This window comes from Dasypus novemcinctus, chromosome 30 (assembly GCF_030445035.2).
Source record: "Dasypus novemcinctus isolate mDasNov1 chromosome 30, mDasNov1.1.hap2, whole genome shotgun sequence".
In the NCBI taxonomy this organism is placed as follows: Eukaryota; Metazoa; Chordata; class Mammalia; order Cingulata; family Dasypodidae; genus Dasypus; species Dasypus novemcinctus.
This window is the reverse complement of record NC_080702.1, coordinates 42,996,307-43,019,066: the sequence shown is the minus strand read 5'-3', so window position 1 is coordinate 43,019,066 and position 22,760 is coordinate 42,996,307. Positions and strand designations below refer to the sequence as shown.

Genomic DNA, 22,760 nt, shown 5'->3' with positions numbered 1-22,760 from the left:
AATCCAATGATAAATAATATTTGCATATGTATGTTTATGCTTTCATATATATCTATCTCTCATCTAACTCTTTGTCTCTCTCTGTCTCTGTCTCCATCTCTCTCTCTATCATCACATCTCATCTTCTGTTAGTTTCTTTATTCTGGAGAACCCTCATCAATACACCTTTACAACCAACTTAATAAAGTGCATGAAGTAGAATATGTAGCTAAGGGACTCCGTATGTTTGGAAGTTTAATCATTGGATGCCACCTTGCACTTGAATTCTCTGACACTTTCTCTCATCCCCCCCTCCCTGTTACACCCTGTGTCTCTGCCTTCCTTGTTGACTTTGAACATCCATTGAAGCTCTTTGTTTAGGGCCTTTGCTCTGGACACTCCATCTGCTGGTCATAAACTTCTGATGTCTGTGTGGCTCCTGCCTTCTGTGTTGAGGTCTCTCTTAAATACTTCTTCATCTGCCTGTCTTGCCTGAACATCGAGCACTCCTTCAGAAGTTCTCAATTTTACCTGCTTTCATTTCACTTTAGCAGTTGTTACCATGTGTCATGTTATATGGATATTTGCTTGTTTTCTTTCTCCATCATCAGATTGCTGCTATCTTTAGCTTTTCATGCATTTTCCCCATCGCTTAGTCTGTGTCTGCAGAAGAGCTGGACTGACTATTCCTTCCACAAATGAATGAATGAGTTTGCATAAAAATTTTATAGGTCTATGACAGATTGGCCATTATTTTGAAAGCAGGGGAGCAATTCCAAATCAGAGATGGCACTGTCTGTTTAGATTGATAAATAAATTCAGAAATTAACGTCCTGATTTTAAAATAGAAATTATACAGAGATTAGCAATGCTTGTTTGTTTGAAATTAGTCATGTTATTTCTCTCTTTCTGTTAGAACCATCAAGCACATGGGACCAGGAAATAATACAGGATTTTCAGAATTTCTCCTTTGGGGATTTTCAGAGGAACCAGAAGTGCAGTCATTCTTCTTTGGAATGTTCCTGTCCATGTACCTGGTCACCGTCTCTGGGAACCTGCTTATCATCCTGGCCACCATCACAGACTCCCACCTTCACACACCCATGTACTTCTTCCTCTCCAACCTGTCATTTATAGACATCTGCTTAACCACCACCACAATGCCGAAGATGATGGTAAACATACAGGCACAGATCAGAGTCATAACCTATGCAGGCTGTCTCACTCAGATGTATTTTTTTGTGCTCTTTGTAGGGTTGGATGACTTTCTTCTGGCTGTGATGGCCTATGATCGTTTTGTGGCCATTTGTCACCCCTTAAACTACTTGGCCATCATGAAACCCCAGTTCTGTGTTCTGCTGGTTCTTGGGTCCTGGACCATGAGTGCCCTGCATTCTTTGTTACAAAGCTTAATGCTTTTGCGGCTGTCCTTTGGTAAACACTTAGAAATTCCCCACTTTTTCTGTGACCTTGATCTGATGATCCAGCTTTCTTGTTCTGATAAGTTCCTCAATGAAATAGTGTTATATTTTGCAGCTGGGTTGTTGGCTGTTGGTCCTTTCACTGGTATCATTTACTCTTATTCCAAGATTTTTTCCTCTGTACAAGGAATCTCATCAGGTCATGGGAAGTATAAAGCATTTTCTACTTGTGCGTCTCACCTCACAGTGGTCTCCTTATTTTATTGTAGCTGCCTAGGTGTGTACCTTAGTTCCACTGCATCACCAAATCCACACTCAAGTGCAACAGTCTCGGTGATGTACACTGTGGTCACACCCATGCTGAACCCCTTCATCTACAGTCTGAGGAATAAAGAAATGATGAAGGCCCTGAAAAGATTCTTCAGGAGGGAAGACATGAAAGTGTCATTTCTTCTGTGGCATAGGAAGTGCCTATGAGTTACAGAGATCATAGCCTCGGTGCTAGAAATTGTGATCCTTTCATCATTTCATGGAACAGAACTGACCTAAATTCAGATATTTTCTTAAATCTGATGAAGAAAAACTTTAAAACATTGTTTCACTGCTGTAGAAAATAATTGTATTTGAAGATTAACATCTCACTGAAGTAAAACTTCCAGGTGTTTATATGAAGTGGAATATATACATTTGGAGTGTAGGACTAGGTTGCATGTTTTACACTAATTTATTTAACAAAATAATTTATTTAACAAAATATGTGACTTTCTTCATTTCTTAAATAAAACCATCTGCCATTTTTACACATTTTGTCCTAGACATAAAGTGTATGTCAGTGAAAATTCTATGTATTTACTAAATCATCTTGTGTTATCTCCTTCCTCTCATTTTGCATTAAAAATAACATTTAAACAAAAATGTTACTCACATAGAAGAGTGTATTATAAATATTCCACTTGCTGAATTTTTACAAAATGAATACTCATGTAAAACCAGAGTCTTAGAATTACCCACATCTGCTTTTTTCTAGACTTCCCATTTTTAGAAAGCCAATCTTCTAACTCAAACTTACAGATTAATTTTGATTATTTGTGTCATTTACATAAATAAATGATAATTTATATATTATTTTAAGTAGACTTATTTTCCTTTTTCTGTATTTTTGGATATGGCTATAGACAAACCATGGTCATTGGTCCATGGTGACCCCTTGTGTTAATACAGTTAATTTTATTTATCCCACTTTCCTGTTGTGGCAGATATGTTCTGTTTCCATTTGGGGTTTCTCACCAATAATGTTCCTGCTAAAATCATGGTTTAGGTCTTCTCTGAATGTGTGCATGTGATGGGAGAGAGTGGGCATGCTGGCACTTGGTGGCAAAATAAAGATAAATGTGACTGGAGGTCCTAGCTGATGAGGAGGGAACCTGTATGACTCAAGTTGTCAAGCAAAACAGAACCACCAGGTTATAAGATTCAGAACACTAAAAATTGTGGAGTTCCACTCCAGCAGCCCTGAAGGCTATGCATCAGTCCACAGATGACACAACTTGAAATCTAGTGGAGATTACCCTGGTGCATTTCAGACTTGTGTCTGACACTGGGTACCCATTTTCCTTCCAAGTTCTCCCATCTGGAATTGAAATGTTGTATTAAAGCAACATAAATCACTGTTTTATACAGGAAGCAGAGAATCTATTTCCTAGATTCCAGAAGTCTCCAAAGAAAAGGAATGTTCCCACAGGACAGAGCACAACAATAGTGTATTTTTTGAGAGTTTTGGGATACGGTGATAGGGTGAATATATTTTGCACGAAGAAAGAACAAATCTTTTATCTTTTTTGGGGTCTAAGGGCTGACTGTGGGAGACTAAATTATGTACTCCCTCAAAAGACATGTGTTTAGACATAAGTCTTGTTCCTGCAGGTGGGAATCCACTTAATTTTTTCCCTCTATTTTTAAAAAATATTACATTCAAAAAATATAAGAGGTCCCTATATAACCGAAACCTCCCTCACCCTACTCCTCCCATATCAACAACCTCTTTCATCATCGTGGCACATTCACTGCATTTGGTGAATACATTTTTGAGCTCTGCTGCACCACATGGATATGATTTACATTGTAGTTTATAGTTTCCCCCAGTGCACCCAGTGGGCCATGGCAGGACATACAATGTCCAGCATCTGTCCCTGCAGTACTAACCAGGACAACTCCAAGTCCTGAAAATGCCTCCACATCATATCTCTTCTTCCCTCTCCCTACACTCAGCAGGTACTATGGCCACTTTCTCTACATCAATGTTACAATTTCTTCCTTTACTAATCACAATAGTTCCATAGTAAAGTATCAGTAAATTCACTCTAATCCATACTCTATTCCTCTAGCCTGTGGATCCTCAGATGTTTATGTCCACTCCACCTCTATAATGAGGGGGGCTTAGATTCCACATGGATGATGGATGCAATTCTGCTTGTAGTTGTAGGCACTCATGGCCCCCTGGGTTGGTGGTTGACCTTCCTCACTTCCTGTTAGCTGGCCAGGGTAAGTCCAATAAACCAGAGGGTAGGAGTTGCCAGTCTACTAAGGCTCAGGGCCTGGCTATCACATGGACAGTCCAGAGATTCAGGTCTCCTGAGTATACACCAACAACAATGCCAACCCTAGGTCCAGTAAAAGTGACAGAAGAGACATGTGTAGAAAGGTCACATCTGAGTCATACTCCATCACTCTCAGGAACACAATATCCAAAGTAGTGCCAACTGACATGGCACTGAACTACAGAGCCATCTGATATGACCATATAACCTGTGGGTCTCTGTACCCTCAGGAGAACCAGTACCTAGGGTTGTATCTACTTTGGCTGTCTCTGGTACCCTGCTGAGGCATTTGGAAGAGTGACCCCTCCAATGACTTCCCAACTCTTTTTTTTTGAGACTCATAGCCATATAAACTCATTTGTCCTTTCTGTTTTCCCCTTTTATTCAAGGTCAAAAAGCAGTGTTTAACATCTGATATTACATGTAGGCTGAGATATTCTGCTGGTCTGAGTTGACCCTTTTATTCAAGGTCTTTCTGTAGTTACATCATCAGCTGGTGCTTGATAGCAATCCCTCAGTGCCAGAGAGGTTTATCCCTGGGAGTCATGTCCCATGCTGAGAGGGAAGGTAATGCACTTACATGCTGAGTTTGGCTTAGAGAGTGGCCACATTTGAGCAACATGGAGGCTCTCAGGAGGTAACTCTTAGGCACTCTGAAGCTCTAGGCTTAGTTCATATTTCAGGCATACAGGCTCATAAGCATAGTCATTAATATAAAGAGCTCATTGTTGGATTATTCTTCTCTATTGGTCTTTGCCATTGCACTTGGGGAATATTTGCTGTTCCATTGGGGATTGTGGCAGAGCTCCCCTGCCTAGGAACTTTGCACTCCCTCAGTTGGCATTTTTAACAGGAACTACTATGAAAATATCCAAACATTTTTATGTGCCCTGTATACATGACTTGGAGAACTCCCTCTCAACCACGTGCCCCCCCCATCAATAATACCCCACAACAGTGTTCCTTCCCTGCCAATGTTGAACCTCTCTGTGTTTCAAAACTTCTTCAAAATTGAAGTCTATTATATTACCAAGTTCCATTAATAGTAAAATGGAATATAGGGATGGGGTTAAAGGTAAGATATAGAATACATACTAATTTAGAAAAATTAAATAAAGAGAAAATAAATTGGGGTATCAAAAAATGAAAAAATGATCACTGCCATGACAGATAGCCCTTCTTTGGAGCTGGTGTTTCTGCGTGATGGAATTGGACTCAGAGGGGATCTCTTTTCACAAGACTTGCATGCTACTTTATTGGAATTGTAGTTGGTGCTGGGTTTAAGATATATGTAGGGGATTTGAATCTCTGGACTGATAATATGACACCCAGGCCCAGAGACTCAACAGATTTCAGCTTCTACACTTTGATTTATTGGACTTACTCCACTCAGCTAACATGGAGTTGAAGAAGGGCAACCACCACAACATGTAGCCTAGAGTGTCTACAACTGGAAGCGGGAGGAGTGCATCCAGTACCCATGTGGAATCTAAGCTCTCACTTGACATAGGTGTGCAATGGACACAACCAATCCAAAGTCCACAGAGAAAATGTGGAATGGGTGTGGGAACGGTAGCCATGGTGGCTGCTGGGTGTGAGGAACGGGAGGAAGAGATGAGATGTGGAGGCTTTTTTGGAACGTGGAGTTGTCCTGGATAGTGCTTCACGGACAATTACGGGACATTATAGATCCCCCCAGGGCCCACTGGATGGAACGTGAGAGAGTCTGGGCTATGATGTGGACCATTGACTATGGGGTGCAGTGATGCTCAGAGATGAACTTACCAGGTGCAATGGATGTGTCATGATGATGGGAGAGAGTGTTGCTGTGGGGGGAGTGGGGGGCGGGGGCGGTGGGGTTGAATGGGACCTCATATTTTTCATAATGTAATTAAAAAATAATAATAAATAATTAAAAAAAATAATAGAGAAAAAAATGAAAAAATGAAAAAGCTTCTTTGTCTTTGACATTTTCCTTTCATCCACTTATAAATAGTGCCAGGTAAGGTGTGGACTCACTTGTCAGTAGAATCATCTAAGATTTTATTTAGATATGTCCCAACACACTCAGCATGATCCTTTATTCATATTAGTGAAGGCATTATGAAACCAGAATTCAGAGGAACACACAGAAGGAGGAAATCAATGACACCCCCCATATGATAGAGAACTGTTATGAGCAAAACTACTGAAGCTGGGCAAAAAATTGCCTCTCCTATGCCTTGATTTAAGACTTTGGGCCATAAATCTATGAGCCAACAAACTGTTTTTGTTTGAACCAAATCAACCTATGCTCTTTGTCATAGCAGCCTGGAAATCTAAGACAGAGTCTGAGGCATTGAGTTTGTGAATGAGCAAAGTACAGAACAAGAGTTGAGAGAGAAAAGAATGTAGAGAACACAGAAACTCCAACAAGAGCTGGAGACTTAAATGACATAAGATTTTAGTAATGGGCTGTTCCTTTCTGTGCCTTTACTGTTTTCTGGAACTAGCGTGTCACAGAAGTCTCTTTTCTGTACCAAGGTCTAGACTAGTTTTTCTCAATCCTTCTTCTATTATTTACCTATAAGGAGCATTTTTGGATAATTTAATCAATCAACTTCTTTTCCACATATGAGATTTTAATAACAGAGACACATGTTCAATTTCTGTGATGCTTTATAGGTTTATCAATTATTGCATTTTCTAAAAATTTTTGTTCACTCTCAAAATCTCTTCTTTTTTTATTGACTTTGTAATAATATTACATTAAAAAATATATATATATATGAGGTCCCATTCAACCCCACCACTCCCACCCCACCTCTCCCCCCCCCCCAGCAACACTCATTCCCATCATCATGACACATCCATTGCATTTGGTAAGTACATCTTTGGGCACCTCTGCACCTCATGGTCAATGGTCCACATCATGGCCCATACTCTCCCCCATTCCATCCAGTGGGCCCTGTGAGGATTTACAATGTCTGGTGATTGCCCCTGGAGCACCATCCAGGGCAGCTCCATGTCCCAAAGACGCCTCCACCTCTCATCTCTTCCTGCCTTTCCCCATATCCATCAGCCACCATGTCCACTTTTCCCAATCCAATGCCACCTTTTCTATGTGGACATTGGATTGGTTGTGTCCATTGCACCTCTATGTCAAGAGGAGGCTCAGATTCCACATGGATCCTGGATGCAATCCTCCCACTTTCAGTTGTAATCACTCTAGGCTCCATGGTGTGGTGGTTTTCCTTCTTCAACTCCATCTTAGCTGAGTGTGGTGAGTCCAATAAATCAGATTGTAGGTGCTGGAGTCTGTTGAGGCTCAGGACCTGGCTATCACATTGTCAGTCCAGAGATTCAAATCCCCTAAATATATCTTAAACCCCGACACTAACTGCAACTCCAGCACATTAGCATGAAAGTCTTATGAAGAGATCCCATCTGAGTCCAGATTCATCACACATAAACACCAGTTCCAAAGAGGGGCCATCTGACCTGGTAGTTAACCCCATCGGCCATGACCATAACTCCCATGGGTCTCTTTAGCCCTCAAAGGAACCAATACCTGGGGGTTGTATCTGCTTTATCTGTCTCTCAGACTCTGCTCAGTTGTGCATAAGGGCAATCCTTCTGACAGCCTCCAGACTCTTTTTTAGAGACTCGTAGACATATAAACTCATTTCTCCTTTCCATTTCCCCCTTCTTGATTCTATACTCCTTTTCCTCTGATCAGTTCTGGCCTTATTTACGCCTGGGTCCACTACACCACTGACTTTTAAGCTCAAGTGCAAATAAGTTACCCATCAATCTTGTAAAATACAGACTTCAATTCAGCAGATGTGGAACAAGGCCCTAAAGTCTGCATTTTGGTTGAGGTCCCAGGTGAGGCTGATGCTGCTGATTCATGTACCACACTTGGGATGGTGATACATCAGAAGGTGGTGGGCTTTGTTTCCACCACATTCATAAGCTAATGGAGGGGAATTTGTCCTGGTAGTACTGCCACACCTTATTTATTTATTTATTTATTTACTTATTTTTCTCCCCTTCCCTGCCCTTCCCCCCAGTTGTCTGCTCTCTGTGTCCATTCACTGTGTGTTCTTCTGTGCCCACTTATATTCTTGTCAGTAGCACCATGAATCTGTGTCTCTTTTTGTTGTGTCATCTTGCTGTGTCAGTTCTTCATGTATGTGGCATGACTCCTGGGCTGGCTGCACTTTTTTCATGCTGAGTGGCCTTGGGGTGCACTCCTTGGGGTGCACTCCTTGTGCATGGGGCTCCACTATGCAGGGGGCACCCTTGTGTGGCACGGCACTCCTTGTGTGCATCAGCACTGCACATAGGCGAGCTCTTCACGTGGGTCAGGAGGCCCTGGGTTTGAACCCTGGACCTCCCATGTGGTAGACAGATGCTCTATCCATTGAGTCAAATCTGCTTCCTGCCATAACTTTTGAACAAATATAATAGTCTTAGGCTGAATGACCACACCTCATTAATCATCACATACATGGTATTAATCATTATAGAGATGATGATCTTGGTGGAACTGGACCCATGTCACAGCTTGGATTCCTTATTGTCCCCATTTATATATTGCTTTGCAGATGAAGAAGCTTTCCCATACTAATAGTCTTCATATATGTCTATAAACATACCTCAGTTCAGTTTCTGCTCCAATATGGTAGGGTTTGGATATTTGCTTACTTTTGTGATACTCCTTTGAATACCTACTACTTTGTCATGACATTGTGCAGTAGTTATCACAAGTTTAAGTGCAATATCACTGGTATGATTATTACAAAATAACATGAACTGAATCCATTTTTATGCCCATGCAGCTCTTTTATTAGTGGGACATGTACAAAAGTCGCAAATGTATGACTACAGTATATCTATTGTATCCAGTTAGTGTTGACATTCAACTGCAAGTAACAGAAAATTTGTAAAAAAGATGCTAAAATTTTTGGGTATTTATTCACACATCACAGGTCTAACATTAGGGAATCCAGGGCTTTTATTTTAGCTCAATGACATTGTTAAAAATTGTGACTTCTTTTAGTTTACTCAACATGTGTTTTTCATCCTCATGGTCACAGATTAGCTGCTGCATCTACAGACTTAATTCACATCCCAGTTAGAAAGGCTAGGAGCAGAACTAGAGATGTAGTACAAAGAGAAGTGCTGGATGGGTCTTTCTGAAAAACCCCTTTTGTGAATTGTAGCATCTATATGGAAAAGTGTCATATCATAATCTCAATGAATTTTAAAAAAGTATTTAGTCAGTGTAACCAGAATCAAGACTAAAAATCAGAGCATGGCCAGCCAGGGAGAATCTCTATCTCCTATTACTGCTATTCCTTCTACCATTAGGACAAACCAATTTTCAGAATATTAACACCAGAGTTATATTTGTGTTTCTGAACTTTATATAAATAGAATCATACAATGTAATATTTATTTGTATGGCTTATTTACTGCCTTGTGATACTGTCTTTTTTCTGTTTTTAAAATGAGGAACATACATGTTTTCCTAATAACTTGTATATTAGACTGCTTAATACATTTCAGTGGCGTAATATGTGGCATATGGAGTTGTACATGGAATAATGTGCTTCCAACGATGCCCACATAATAATCACTGGAGTCCATGAATATGTTATTTTACATAACATAGAGGAGTTAAGTTTGCACATGGCACTAACATATCAGCTGTCCATTAAATAGGGAGATTATTCTGGATTATTAGGGTGAGACAAACAATCAAAGAGGAAGCAGAAAAGTGAGTATCAGAGTGGAACCATGTGAGAAGACTAGAAGATCCCTTTGGGATTTGAAGATTGAAGAAAGTAACGAGTCAAGGAATGTGGGCAGCCCCTAAGAAGCTGGAAAATGAAGGAAAAATAGATACTTTCTTGGAGCATTCAGAAAAACACAGTCATGCCAATACTCTGGGGGTTTATTTTGCAAGATGAGGCTCTTTTTGGAAATTTGAACTAAAAGACTGAAAGGTCACAAGTTTATGTTGTGTTAGCCACTAAGTTTATGGTAATTTATACCATCAGCAATAGTAAATCAGGTACATGGTAACCCCTGGATTCTTGGTATGTCTGTGAGATTGATAATTAAGCTAATTATCTTGCCATTCCCCCCAAAATCAATGTTCAGCTATTCACAAACCACCCAGGTATAAGCAACCTAGCTATGTTTCCCATAAAAAAATATTTTGCCATGATAATTTTTAAAAAGAGGAATAAATAGCAACTATTTGCCCACTTATTATTAAAATAATACAGCCATGCTGATCAAAACATTGAGAAAATGGTTTAAGTCTGATAGTTATATCAATGCAGCAGAATAAAAAAAGTAATTCCTCTAAAATAAAAGGAATTAAATTACAAAAGTTACATCAAAAGCCATGATTAAAGGAAGGATTTAAAATAAATGGTGCTTGGCCCACTGGATGGAACGTGGGAGAGTATGGGCTATAATGTGCACCATTGACCATGAGGTGCAGCGATGCCCAGAGATGTACTCACCAAATGCAATGGATGTGTCATGATGATGGGGGAGAGTGTTGCTGGGGGGAATGGTGGGGTGGGGGCTGTGGGGGGTGAATGGGGACCTCATATTTTTTTAATGTAATATTTTTAAAAAATGAATAAAAAAGAGAACTTTTAAAACTTAACATCAGTAATATAAATAACCCAATTTTGTAAGTGACCGAAGGACTCATGTAGACATTTCTCTAAGAATGATATACAGATGGCCAACAATCACATGAAAAGATGCTTAATTAACATCATTAGTCATTAGGGAAATGCAAATCAAAACTATAAGATAACACACCCACGAGGTTGGCTATAACAAAAAATAATAATAAGTATCGACAAAGATATGGAAAAATTAGAATCCTAGTGCATTTTCTGATGGGAAAGGTGAAATAGCATAGCCACAGTACAAAACAGTCTGATGGTTCTTCAAATAGTTAAAAAAATGTCATTACTATATGACCCAGAATTTCCACTGCTAGGTAAATACCCAAAATAATCAAAACCAGGTATTCAAGCAATAAGAATATTCATAGAAGAACTATTGACAATAGCTAAAAAGTAGAAACTACTCAAATGTCCATCAATGGATGAATGGAGAAATAAATTGTCATGTATGCAAACAACATATTATTCTGTCATAAAAAGGAGTGATGTACTGATATGTGGTACATATTAATGAACTTTGAAAATTATGTTAAATAAAAGAAGTCAAACACACACGCACACAAAAATAAAAATAAATGGTGCTTGAAGAGGAGTAAAATGGTGGCAGAGTAAGGAGTTCCAAGGGTCAGCTCATCATAAGGGTAGTTAGTAATTACCTAGAGATTTCTAAAGCACTTGCTTAGGGGCCCCAGGAGAACAGAAGAGCATCCTGCAGTATCCTTGAAAGAATGAAAGAAGGAAATTGCCCAATTACAGAGAAGATTCATGAGTAGAGCAGTCCACATCATGGATGCTGGTGCCCATCCTACACTGGTGGTTCCAACCACCTTGGGAGATATTCCTTAGCGGGAGTTGGAAGCTCCATGACCCAAAACTGGGGGAGAAAGAGATTGCTGGACACCAATTTCAGCTACTGATTAGTAAATTCAGCTGGCTAAAATATATTCCTAAGAACAATTAAAGACACCCTGACCAAGTCAGAAATATGTTGGTAGCTACCATTTTAATTCTGCCCCCAGCATGAGGGGAAGCAGGCTGATTTAAAATCACAGCGATGGTAGGAATCAGCTTTTTTCCACCCAGATCAGTATGCAGCTCTAGCCTAGGCTCCAACCTCACCTCTGGTAGGAAGGAAGCTGGCTGGACCTGTCCCAGCCTCTCTAGGTAACTGCAGGTGCAGTCAGCTGGCACAGACTGAATAGTGAGACAACTAGGGCTCCATCCCCACACCCAAAGAGGATAAGAGGAGAGCTGTGTTTCCTCAGCCTCTCCAGGTAACTGCCGAGGTTTTCAGCCAACACAAAGTGTTTAGGTGAGTGCCTTCAGTTGCATCTCCATTGTCCAACCCCACAGTATAGAAGGGGTCTGGTGTTTCTTCAGCCCATATGGTAAACTACAGATGCTTTCTGCCTGCATGGTTTGGATACTCTGTCACCTGTACTCCATCCCCAATTGCAATAGGATAAGAGCAGATCTGTGTTTCCTAAGCTTGCCTGGGTAACTGCAGGGGCTTTTAGCTCACAGAGACTAAATAGATGGACACCTTTAGCTCCATTCCCACCCTCATGTAACAGGAAGAGAGCTGTTTTTTCCAGGCTTTCTGGACAATGGCAAGCACTTTTGGTCTGCTCAGCCTGTCTTGACAAGTTCCTGTGGATCCATCCTGAGCCCCCAAAAAGGTAGGAGGGTTCTGGTATTTCCTCAGCTTTTCCAAGCAATAGTAGGCACTTTTGACCTGAAGAGAATGGACTATTGTATGCCTGTGGATCCACTACATGCCTTAATAATAAAGGAGGGACTGATGCATCCTCAGACTTTCTGGGCAGTAGCAGGCATTTTCAGCCTACAGACACTGAACTGTTGGACATGGGTGATTCCAAATTCCTAAGGGGCAGAAAGGATAGCACTCCCTCAGGCTCTCAGGGCAACTACAGGTGCATTTGGTCCACAAGGATTAGACTGTTAGGCAGTCTGGAGGGTCCTTCTCCCACATGTCAGGGAGGGAGGTCTAGTGCCATGTCAGGGTATCTGGAAAACTGTCATTTTGGACCTTCATGGATTATATTGCTGCCCACATTTGCAGTTCTATCCTCACCTCAGGCAGGGGAGGGAGGGTGTGAAGCTTCATTAGTGTAGTAGTGTGATATTATTTATAAATTCTGAAAAGAAATATTGATTATATTTGTTTTGTGATCTGTTCCTCTGGCATGATAAACCTTTTTAAAAAGTTTTTAAAAATTAAAGTTAATAGATCTCAAGGAATGTACATTAAAAAACATAAAAAAGCAAGAAACATAAGATTTTCCTGAATAACCCACTCCCACTCCCCACCACATCATTTACATAAATTATATTTTTTGAAGATATATACTTCACAAAAAAAGTCACACTAAAAAATATAAGAGGTTCCTCTATACCCCTCACCCCCCCACCCCACTCCTCCCACACCAACAACCTCCCTTATCATTGCGGCGCATTCATGCACTCGGTGAACACATTTTGGGGCACAGCTGCACTACACAGATAATAGTTTACCATGAAGTTCGCACTCTCTCCCAGTACATTCAGTGGGTTATGGCAGGATATATAAGTTCCAGCATCTGACCTTGCAATATCATTAAGGACAACTCAAAATCCCAAAAATTCCCCCACATCACATCTCTTCTACCCTCTCCCTGCCCTCAGCAACTACTGTGGCCATTTTCTCCTCCTTGATGCCAAAATTTCTTCTATTATTCATCACAATAGTTTTATAGTAGAATATCATTAAGTCCACTCTAGTCCATATTTTATTCCTCCATTCTGTGGACCCTGGGATGGTGATGTCCCCTCCACCTCTAGATCAAGAGAGTCTTAGATTCCACATGGAGGATGGATGCAATTCCTCTGCTTACAGTTGTAGGCACTCTTGATTCCCTGGTGTGGTGATTGACTATCTTCACCTTTCTGTTAGCTGACCTGGGTAAGTCCAATGAACCAGAGAGTAGGAGTTGCCACTTTGCTGAGGTTCAGGGCCCAGCTGGCATATGGGCAGTCCAGAGAGTCAAGTCTCCTGGGTATGGTCCAGGCATGAAAAACCTTTGATTGTATTAGATTCAGCTGATATACCTGATGAAATTATGTTAAGATTAGGGCTTTGAATCAACCATGTCGTTAGAGAGTGACTCAGCATTGAGTCCCAGCCATCTTGAGGTGATAAAACAGATTCTCACACAGAAGCAGATACCCAGGAAGAGAGAATGTTCAATAGACACAGACCCTGGAAGAGAGATGAGCTTGTTAGTCTATACCCAGCCTTGTAGAGAGAACAGAGTAGCTGAGCCCATAAAGAAATGACCCCCAGGGAGAGAAGCCATATGCTGGCCTACAGATGAGATTGGAAGAAGCTTGAATGATGGAGCCTTAAGAGGAAGGAGAACATCACCTGCCATCTTGCATCTACACATGGTAACAGATTATGTGTGAGAAGATACCTCTTATGGCAACCTGGACTCTTTAGGGCCTTGTAACTATAAGTTCTACCACAAATAAATACCCTTTATAAAAACCAACAGAGTTCTGGTACTTTGCATCAGCATCCCTTTGATTAACTAGTAAAATAAGTCTCTCCATGCAACTACAGAGGATATCTCTGTCCCTATCCCTGGCAATGGAGAAAAGTGGGAGAAGCTTCATCACAACCTGGGGCAATGTGTGCAGCAGCTTCACCCTCCACAGTTTACAACACCTACAGGACCAACTAAATCCTTGACTCATACTATACAACCAGCAAGGGAGAAAGGGCAAGAAAGCACTAAACTAATGAGAGAACTTGCAACCAGAATAAATACTTCTAGTAAGCCATATTTCAAGAACAACAAAAAATTATGATCTATACCAAGAAACAAGAAGATATGACCCAGATAAAGGAACAAGATAAGCCTCCAGATGATATAAAGGAGTTGAGGCAACTAATGATAGATGTTCAAACAAATATCCTTAATAAATTCAATGTGATGGCTGAAGAGATTAAGGTCATTAAAGACACTGGATGAGTATGAAGAATTTGAATGCATACATAGAAAAACAGCACCTCTTATGAGAATGAAAGCCACAAGAAATGAAAATAAAAATACACTGGAGGCATGTAACAGCAGGTTTGAGGAAGCAGAGGGAAAGGATGTGAGTTTGAAGACATGGACTCTGAAAGCAAATGTACAAAAGAAAAGATGAAGAAAGTAATGGAAAAAATCAAGAGAGTCTCAGGAAACTAAATATTCTAAGAATGTGCAAATATGCATGACATGGGAGTCCCAGAAGAAGAAGAGAAAGAAAAAGAGGTAAAGGAATATTTGAAGAAATAATGATATAAAATTTTACTATACTATAGAATGACACAGATATCTATGTCCAAGAAGCAGGGTGTACTCCCATCAAAATAAATCCAAATAGATCAATTCTGAGACACATAGTAATAAAAATGTCAAATGCCAAAGACAAAGAAAGAATTCTGAGATTAGCAAAAGAAAAGCAATGCATATCATATAAGGAATACACAAGATTAAGTGCCAATTTCTCATCAGAAACCATGGAGGCAAGAAAGGAGTGGTATGATATATTAAATATACTGCAAGAGAAAAACATCCAGCCAAGAATCTTATATCTGGCAAGACTGCCTTTTAAAAAATTAGGTCGAATTTAGAATATTCACAGATAAACAGAAACTGAGAGAATTTATATCAAAGATCTCAGCCTTGCTTAAATACTAACAGGTGTGCTTCAGTCTGAAAAGAAAAGACAGGAGAGAGAGGATTGTAAGGGAGTCTAGGAATGGAGATTATATCAGGAAAATTAACTAAAAGTATCAAAAGATTGGAGAAAATAAAATATGACAGATAAAACTCATAGGTCAAAATGAGTGATGTAAGGGGAAATGGACTTTGGCCCAGTGGTTAGGGCGTCCGTCTACCATATGGGAGGTCCGCGGTTCAAACCCCGGGCCTCCCTGACCTGTGTGGAGCTGGTCATGCAGCAGTGCTGATGCACGCAAGGAGTGCCGTGCCACGCAAGGGTGTCCCCCGCGTGGGGGAGCCTCACGCGCAAGGAGTGCGCCCGTGAGGAAAAGCCGCCCAGCGTGAAAAGAAAGAGCAGCCTGTCCAGGAATGGTGCCGCCCACACTTCCCGTGCCGCTAATGACAACAGAAGCGGACAAAGAAACAAGACGCAGCAAATAGACAACAAGAACAGTCAACCAGGGGAGGGGGGGAAATTAAATAAAAATAAATAAATCTTTAAAAAAAATGAGTGATGTAAGAACTGACTTTACAGTAATAACATTGAATGTTAATGGATTAACTTCCCAACCAAAAGACATATGGAAAGTGGATAAGACTCAAGCAGTTGGACACATGGCTATCACACTGGTCCTAGTGCTTCCTACAGAAGATGAGCATGCAGTTGCTGAGGGCAGGGAGAGGGAGAAGGAGATGTGATTTGGGGACATTTTTGGGACTTGGAGTTGCCCTAAGTGATATTGCAAGGACAGATGCTGGACATTATATATCCTTCCATAACCCACTGAATGTATTGGGAAAGAGTGTAAACTATAATGTGAACTATAGTTCTTGTGATGCGACAGTGCTCTAGAATGTATTCACCAAGTGCAATGAATGTGCCACAATGATGAGAGAGGTTGTTGATGTGGGAGGAGTGGGAGTGTGGGGTGTGAGGCATGTGGGAAACTCTTATTTTTTTTATGTAACATTTTTTGTGCTCTATGTATCTTAAAAAAGACAATTTAATGAAAAAAAGAAAAAAAAAAAAGATGAGCAGATGCCACACCTGTTGCAACATGCTAGATGCTGCACCCACTGCAACTAGCAAATGCTACAAGGAAGCAGATGCCACAGTCTGTGGGGAGCAAATTTGCCCAGACCATTGAGCACTCACCTCCTGTATGGGAAGTACTGGATTTAGTTCTCAGTGCTTCCTGAAGATGAGCAAACAATGATCAGATTGTTGAGAGAACCATCTGGGGGAGGTGGGATAAATTTTTAAAAAGCAAATAAATAAATCTTGAAAAGACTGGCAGAATAAATAAGGAAATATGAACCATCTACTTGCTGTCTACAAGAGATACACCTTAGACCCAAGGATGCCAATAGATTGAGAGTGAAAGGCTGGAAAAAGATATTCATCACACGCAGTAACAACAACAACAACAACAACAACAAAAGCCTGAGTAACTATACTTATATAAAATAGAGTTAAAAGCAAAACTCTTTTTAGAAACAAGGAAGGTCATTATATATATTATTAAGAGGGGCAATTCATCAGGAACAAAAAAGTCGTAAATGTATATGCACATAATAAGGATGCCCCAAGATACATGAAGCAAACACTCCAAAACTGGAGTGAGAAATAGATATTTCTATAATAATAGTTGAAGATTTCAATACATCATTCTCAATATTGGATAGAACTTCTGGGCAGAAAATTTATAAAGATACAGAGGACTTGAATAATATGGTAAATGGACTAAACCTAATAGACATATACAGAACATTGCACCCCCAAACAGCAGGATAAACATTCAAGTTCTCATGGATTATTCTCTAGGTTATACCATATGTTGGGTCACAAAGCAGATCTCAGTAAATTCAACAAGATCTCAATTATACAAAGCACTTTCAGTCATCATATGGAATAAAGGTGGAAATCAAAAATAGTAAAAAGGGAAAATTCACAAATATATGGAGATTAAACAACATGCCCTTAAATAATCAGTGGGTCAAAGAAGAAATTTCAAGAGAAATAAAAAATATCTAGAGATGAATGACAACAGGAACTCAACATATCAGAGTCTATGGGATCATCAAAGACAGTGCAGAGAAAGAAATTTATAGCCCTCAATAATTGCATTAAGAAAGAAGAGCGAGCTAAAATCAATGACATTATTGTTCCACTGGATGATTAAAAAAAAACAAACCCAGCAAACTCTTCCCAAAGCAAATAGAAGGAATGAAATAACAGAGATCAGAGCAGAAATAATTGAAACTGAGAACAAAATAAAATAGAATTAGTAAAACAGAAATTTGGTTCTTTGAGAAAATTAACAAAATCACCAAGCCCTTAGCTAGACTGAAAAAGTAAAAAAGAGAGAAGGGGCAAATAAATGAAGGCCTGTAAAAATGAAAATGGGGGCATTACTATTGATCCCAGAGAAATAAAAGAGATCTTAAGAAGATACTATGAACAACTGTATACCAAAAAAAACCAAAAAAACAAAACAAAAAACCCGGACAATGTGGATGAAAGGGACTTATTCCTAGGAATGCATGAACAATCTACACTGACCCTAGAAGAAATAGAAGACCTCATCAAACCAAACTAAAAAGATTGAAAGAGTCATTTAAAAAAAATCCCTATTTGTAAAGCTCAGGACCACACGGTTTCACAGGTGACTTCTACCAAGCGCTTAAAGAAGTTTTAATACCAGTTCAACTCAGCCTTCTCCAAAAAATTGAACAAACTCATTCTTTGAAACCAATAGTTTCCTAATACCAAAGTCAGATAAGATATTACAAAAAAAGGAAAATAACAGACTCATTTCCCTAATGAATACAGATGCAAAAATCCTCAACAAAATACTTGTATTTTGAATCCAACAAACACATTAAAAGAATTATGTCTCATGGTTAAGTAGGTCTGATACCAGACATGCATGGATGACTCAACACAAGAAAATCAATCAGTGTAACACACCACATTAATAAATCAAAGAAGAAAAAGCACATGATTCTATTGACTGACAGAAGAAAGGAATTTGAAAAAATATAGCTTCCTTTTTTGATAAAAATACTACAAAAGTTAGGAATTGAGGGAAACTTTCTCAACATGATAAAGGCCATATATGAAAAACTCACACTAACATTTTACACAATGATATAATGACTGAAAGCTTTCCCTTTGAGATGAGGAAAAGGACTAGGATGCGCACTGTCACCACTCTTGTTCATACAGTCCTAGATATTCTAGTTAGAGAAATCAGGCAAGGAAAAAAAAAAGACATCCAAATCAGAAAGAAGTAAAATTTTTGCTATTCACAGATGATATGATCCTATACTTAGAAAGTCCTGAAACTTCTACAATAAAGTTGCTAGAGGTAATAAATAATTTTTGTAGAATTCAGGACACATGATCAATATGCAAAATTCAGTGGTGGTTCTATACACTGGTAATGTGCAGTCTGAGGAGGAAGCAGGAAATATTTCCATTTAAAATACTGACTAAAGAATCAAGCATTTAGATACAACCCCCAGATATTGGTTCCTTTGAGGGCTAAAGAGACCCATGGGAGTTATGGTCATGGCCGATGGGGTTAACTACCAGGGCAGATGGCCCCTCTTTGGAAATGGTGTTTATGTGTGATGAATCTGGACTCAGATGGGATCTCCCTTCATAAGACTTTCATGCTAATGTGCTGGAGGTGCAGTTAATGTTGGGGTTTAAGATATATTTAGGGGATTTGAATCTCTGGACTGACAATGTGATAGCCAGATCCTGAGCCTCAACAGACTCCAGCACCTACAATCTGATTTATTGGACTTACCACACTCAGCTAAGATGGAGGTGAAGAAGGACAACCACCACACCATGGAGCCTAGAGTGATTACAACTGAAAATGGGAGGATTGCATCCAGCATCCAGGTGGAATCTGAGCCTCCTCTTGACATAAAGGTGCAATGGACACAACCAATCCAGTGTCCACATAGAAGAGGTGGCATTGGATTGGGAAAAGTGGACATAATGGACAAAGGGTATGGGGAAAGGCAGGAAGAGATGAGAGGTGGAGGCGTCTTCGGGACATGGAGCTGCCCTGGATGGTGCTTCAGAGATAATCACCGGACATTGTAAATCCTCACAGGGCCTACATGATGGAATAGAGGAGAGTATGGGCCATGATGTGAACCAATGTATATGAGGTGCAGAGGTGCCCAAAGATGTACTTACCAAATCCAATGGATGTGTCATGATGATGGGAACGAGTGTTGTTGGGGGGGGGAGAGGGGGGGGTGGGGGGGGGTGGGTTGAATGGGACCTCACATATATATTTTTAATGTAATATTATTACAAAGTCAATAAAAAATAAAAAAATTAAAAAAAAAAAAAGAATCAAGCATTTAGGAATAAACATAACTAAGGATGTAAAGTACTTGCATTCAGAAAACTATAATGCATTGTTAAAAGAAATTTTAAAAAAATGACCTAAATAATAGGAAGAACTTTCCATGCTCTTGGATTGGAGGACTAAATATTAGTAAGATGCCAGTTTTACTCTAATTAATATATAGATTCAATGCAATCCCAATAAAAATTCCACCAGCATTTTAAAAACAAATGGAAAACATAATTATCAAATTTATTTGAATGGGTAACAGTTCCTGAGTAGCCAGAAACATCTTAAAAAGCTGAAGTGAAGTTGGAGGTCGCTCACTTCCAGATTTTAAATCATACTACCTTCCTACAGTGGTAAAAACAACAAGGCACTGGTATAAAGATAGACACATAGATCAATGGAACAGAATTGATGGTTCAGAAAGAGACCCTGACATCTATGGTCAAGTGAATTTTGACAAGCCTGTCAAACCCACACTTTGGCAGAACAGTCCATTCAATGAAGTGTGCTGGGAGAACTAGGTATCCATAGCTAGAAGAAGGAAAGAGGACCCTTATCTTACACCTTATACAAAAATTATCTCAAAGTGGATCAAAGACCTAAATATAAAAGGAAAAAATATAAAGCCTCTAGAAAAAAATGTAGGAAAACACCCCCAAGAGCTGATGTTAGGTAGTGGATTCTTTTTTTATTTTTTAAGTTTTTTTTGTCTTTATTTTTTTAATATTACATAGAAAAAATATGAGGTCCCCATATACCCCCCACCCCATTCACCCTACTCCTCCCCGCATAACAACAATCTCCTCCATCATCATGAGACATTCATTGCATTTGGTGAATATGTCTCTGAGCACCGCTGCACCTCATGGTCAATGGCCCACATCATAGCCCACACTCTACTACATTCCACCCAGTGGGCCATGGGAGGACATACAATGTCTGGTAACTGTCCCTGCAGTACCACCCAGGACAAATCTAAGTCTCAAAAATGCCCCCACATCTCATCTCTTCCTCCCATTCCCTACCCCCAGCAGCCACCATATCCACTTTCTCAACACCAATGCCACATTTTCTCCGACTACTAATCACAATAGTTTATGAATAGAATATCAGTAAGTCCACTCTAATCCATACTCTAATCCTCCATCCTGTGGACCTTGGAATGGTTGTGTCCACTCCTCATCTATATCAAGAGGGACTTAGATTCCACGTGGATGCTGGATGCAATCCTCCTGCTTTCAGCTGTAGGCATTCTTGACTCCCTGGTGTGGTGGTTGGCCTTCTTCAACTCCATGTCCCTGGGTATATATTAAACCCCTGCACCAACTACAGTTCCAGTAAAAGTAACAGGAGGGGCTTGTAAACAAAGATCACATCTGAATCCAGCTCAATTAAACAGAAGCACAAACTCTGTAGTAGGGCCAACTCACGTGACACTGAACTCCATCTACCAAGATGATAGAAAGTGTGGGTCTCTGTAGCCCTCAGAAGAACCAGAACCTGGGGTTGTATCTACTTTATCTGTTTCTGGGACTCTGCTCAGGTGTGCATAAGGGCAAGCCCTCTGATAATCTCCTGGCTCTTTTTTGAGACTTATAGCCATATATACTCATTTGTCCTTTCCATTTGCCCTTTTGATTCAGGTCAAAAAGCATTTTTAACTCCTGATATTATATGTAGATTGAGATATTCTGCTGGTCCAAGTTGACCCTTTTATTCGAGGTCATTTTCTAGTACATCATCAGCTGGCACTTGGTAGTAATCCCTCGGAGCCAGGGAGGCTCATCCCCGGGAGTCATGTCCCATGCTGTGGGAAAGGCAACACATTTACATGCTGAGTTTGGCTCTGAGACTGGCCACATTTGAACAACATGGAGGCTTTCGGGAGGTAACTCTTAGGCACCCTGCAGCTCTAGGCCGTGTTCTTATTTCAGGTGCATAGGCTGACAAGCATAGCCATTTGTATCAAGGGCTTATTGTTGGACCTTCTTTCTTTTTTGGTCTTTGCCATTGAACTTGGGGGATTGTTGCTGTTCCTTTAGGGACTGTGATAGAGCTTCCCTAGCTAGGAGCTCAGCACTCCCTCAGTTGTTGTTTTTAATTGTATCCACTATGAAAATATCCAAACATTTTTATGTACCCTGGATATATGCCCTGGAGAACTCCCTGCCAACCATGTGTCCCCTGTCAATAACATCCCACACCAGTATTCCTCCCCTGCCATTGTTGAACCTCTCTGTGATCAAAAACTTCTTGAAAAGTGAAGCCCAATATATTGCCAGGTTCCATGAATAGTAAAATGGAATATAGTGATGAGTTTAAAGTTTAGATATAGAATACATATTAATTTGAAAAAGTTAAAGTAAAAATAAATTGGGGTATCAAAAAATTAAAAAATGCAAAAGCTTTGTTTTTGATGTTTTGTGTTCCATCACTGCAATAAGTGTTGCCCTGTATGCAAATTGGCAAGGCAGCTACTTCCGTCTTCTCCTCAGTGTCTACGCCCTATCCTTTTCTTTTCTTTTTTCTAGTTATTGAGCTTATCTTCACAAGAGGTTTAGAACTCAGTGATTCATATGTACAATATACAGTATTCCCACATATCCAACATAAAACCTTTTCCCTTCCACAGCAATAATCTTTTTACATATTCATACTATATTTACTGAAACTGATATACAGATATTGAGACAATAGCTTTCGAACAAGGTAACATTTGTGTTTACATTGTGGTTTATATTTTAGACTATACGATTTTCTAAATTTTTAGTTATCTTATGTTTTACATTATGATTTACATTTTAGCTTATCAGACTCTATATGTTTGTAGTGTAATTTTACATGTCTTATATCCATCCTTGCGTACTCTTGTAAAACACTTCTATTGCCACACAGTTACATTGGT

At 39.7% G+C, this 22,760-nt stretch overlaps 1 protein-coding gene across 1 annotated transcript in view; it reads left to right on the top strand.

The window, feature by feature from the left end:
* The first annotated feature begins 908 nt into the window (after positions 1 to 908).
* The window catches only part of LOC101414237 (olfactory receptor 7A10-like), a 75,418-nt gene continuing 53,566 nt past the window's right edge, over positions 909 to 22,760 (top strand). Inside the window, exon 1 of the mRNA XM_058290426.2 lies at positions 909 to 1,805. Coding sequence (XP_058146409.2) covers positions 909 to 1,805 — 897 coding nt within the window. The remainder of the gene's footprint in view (positions 1,806 to 22,760) is intronic.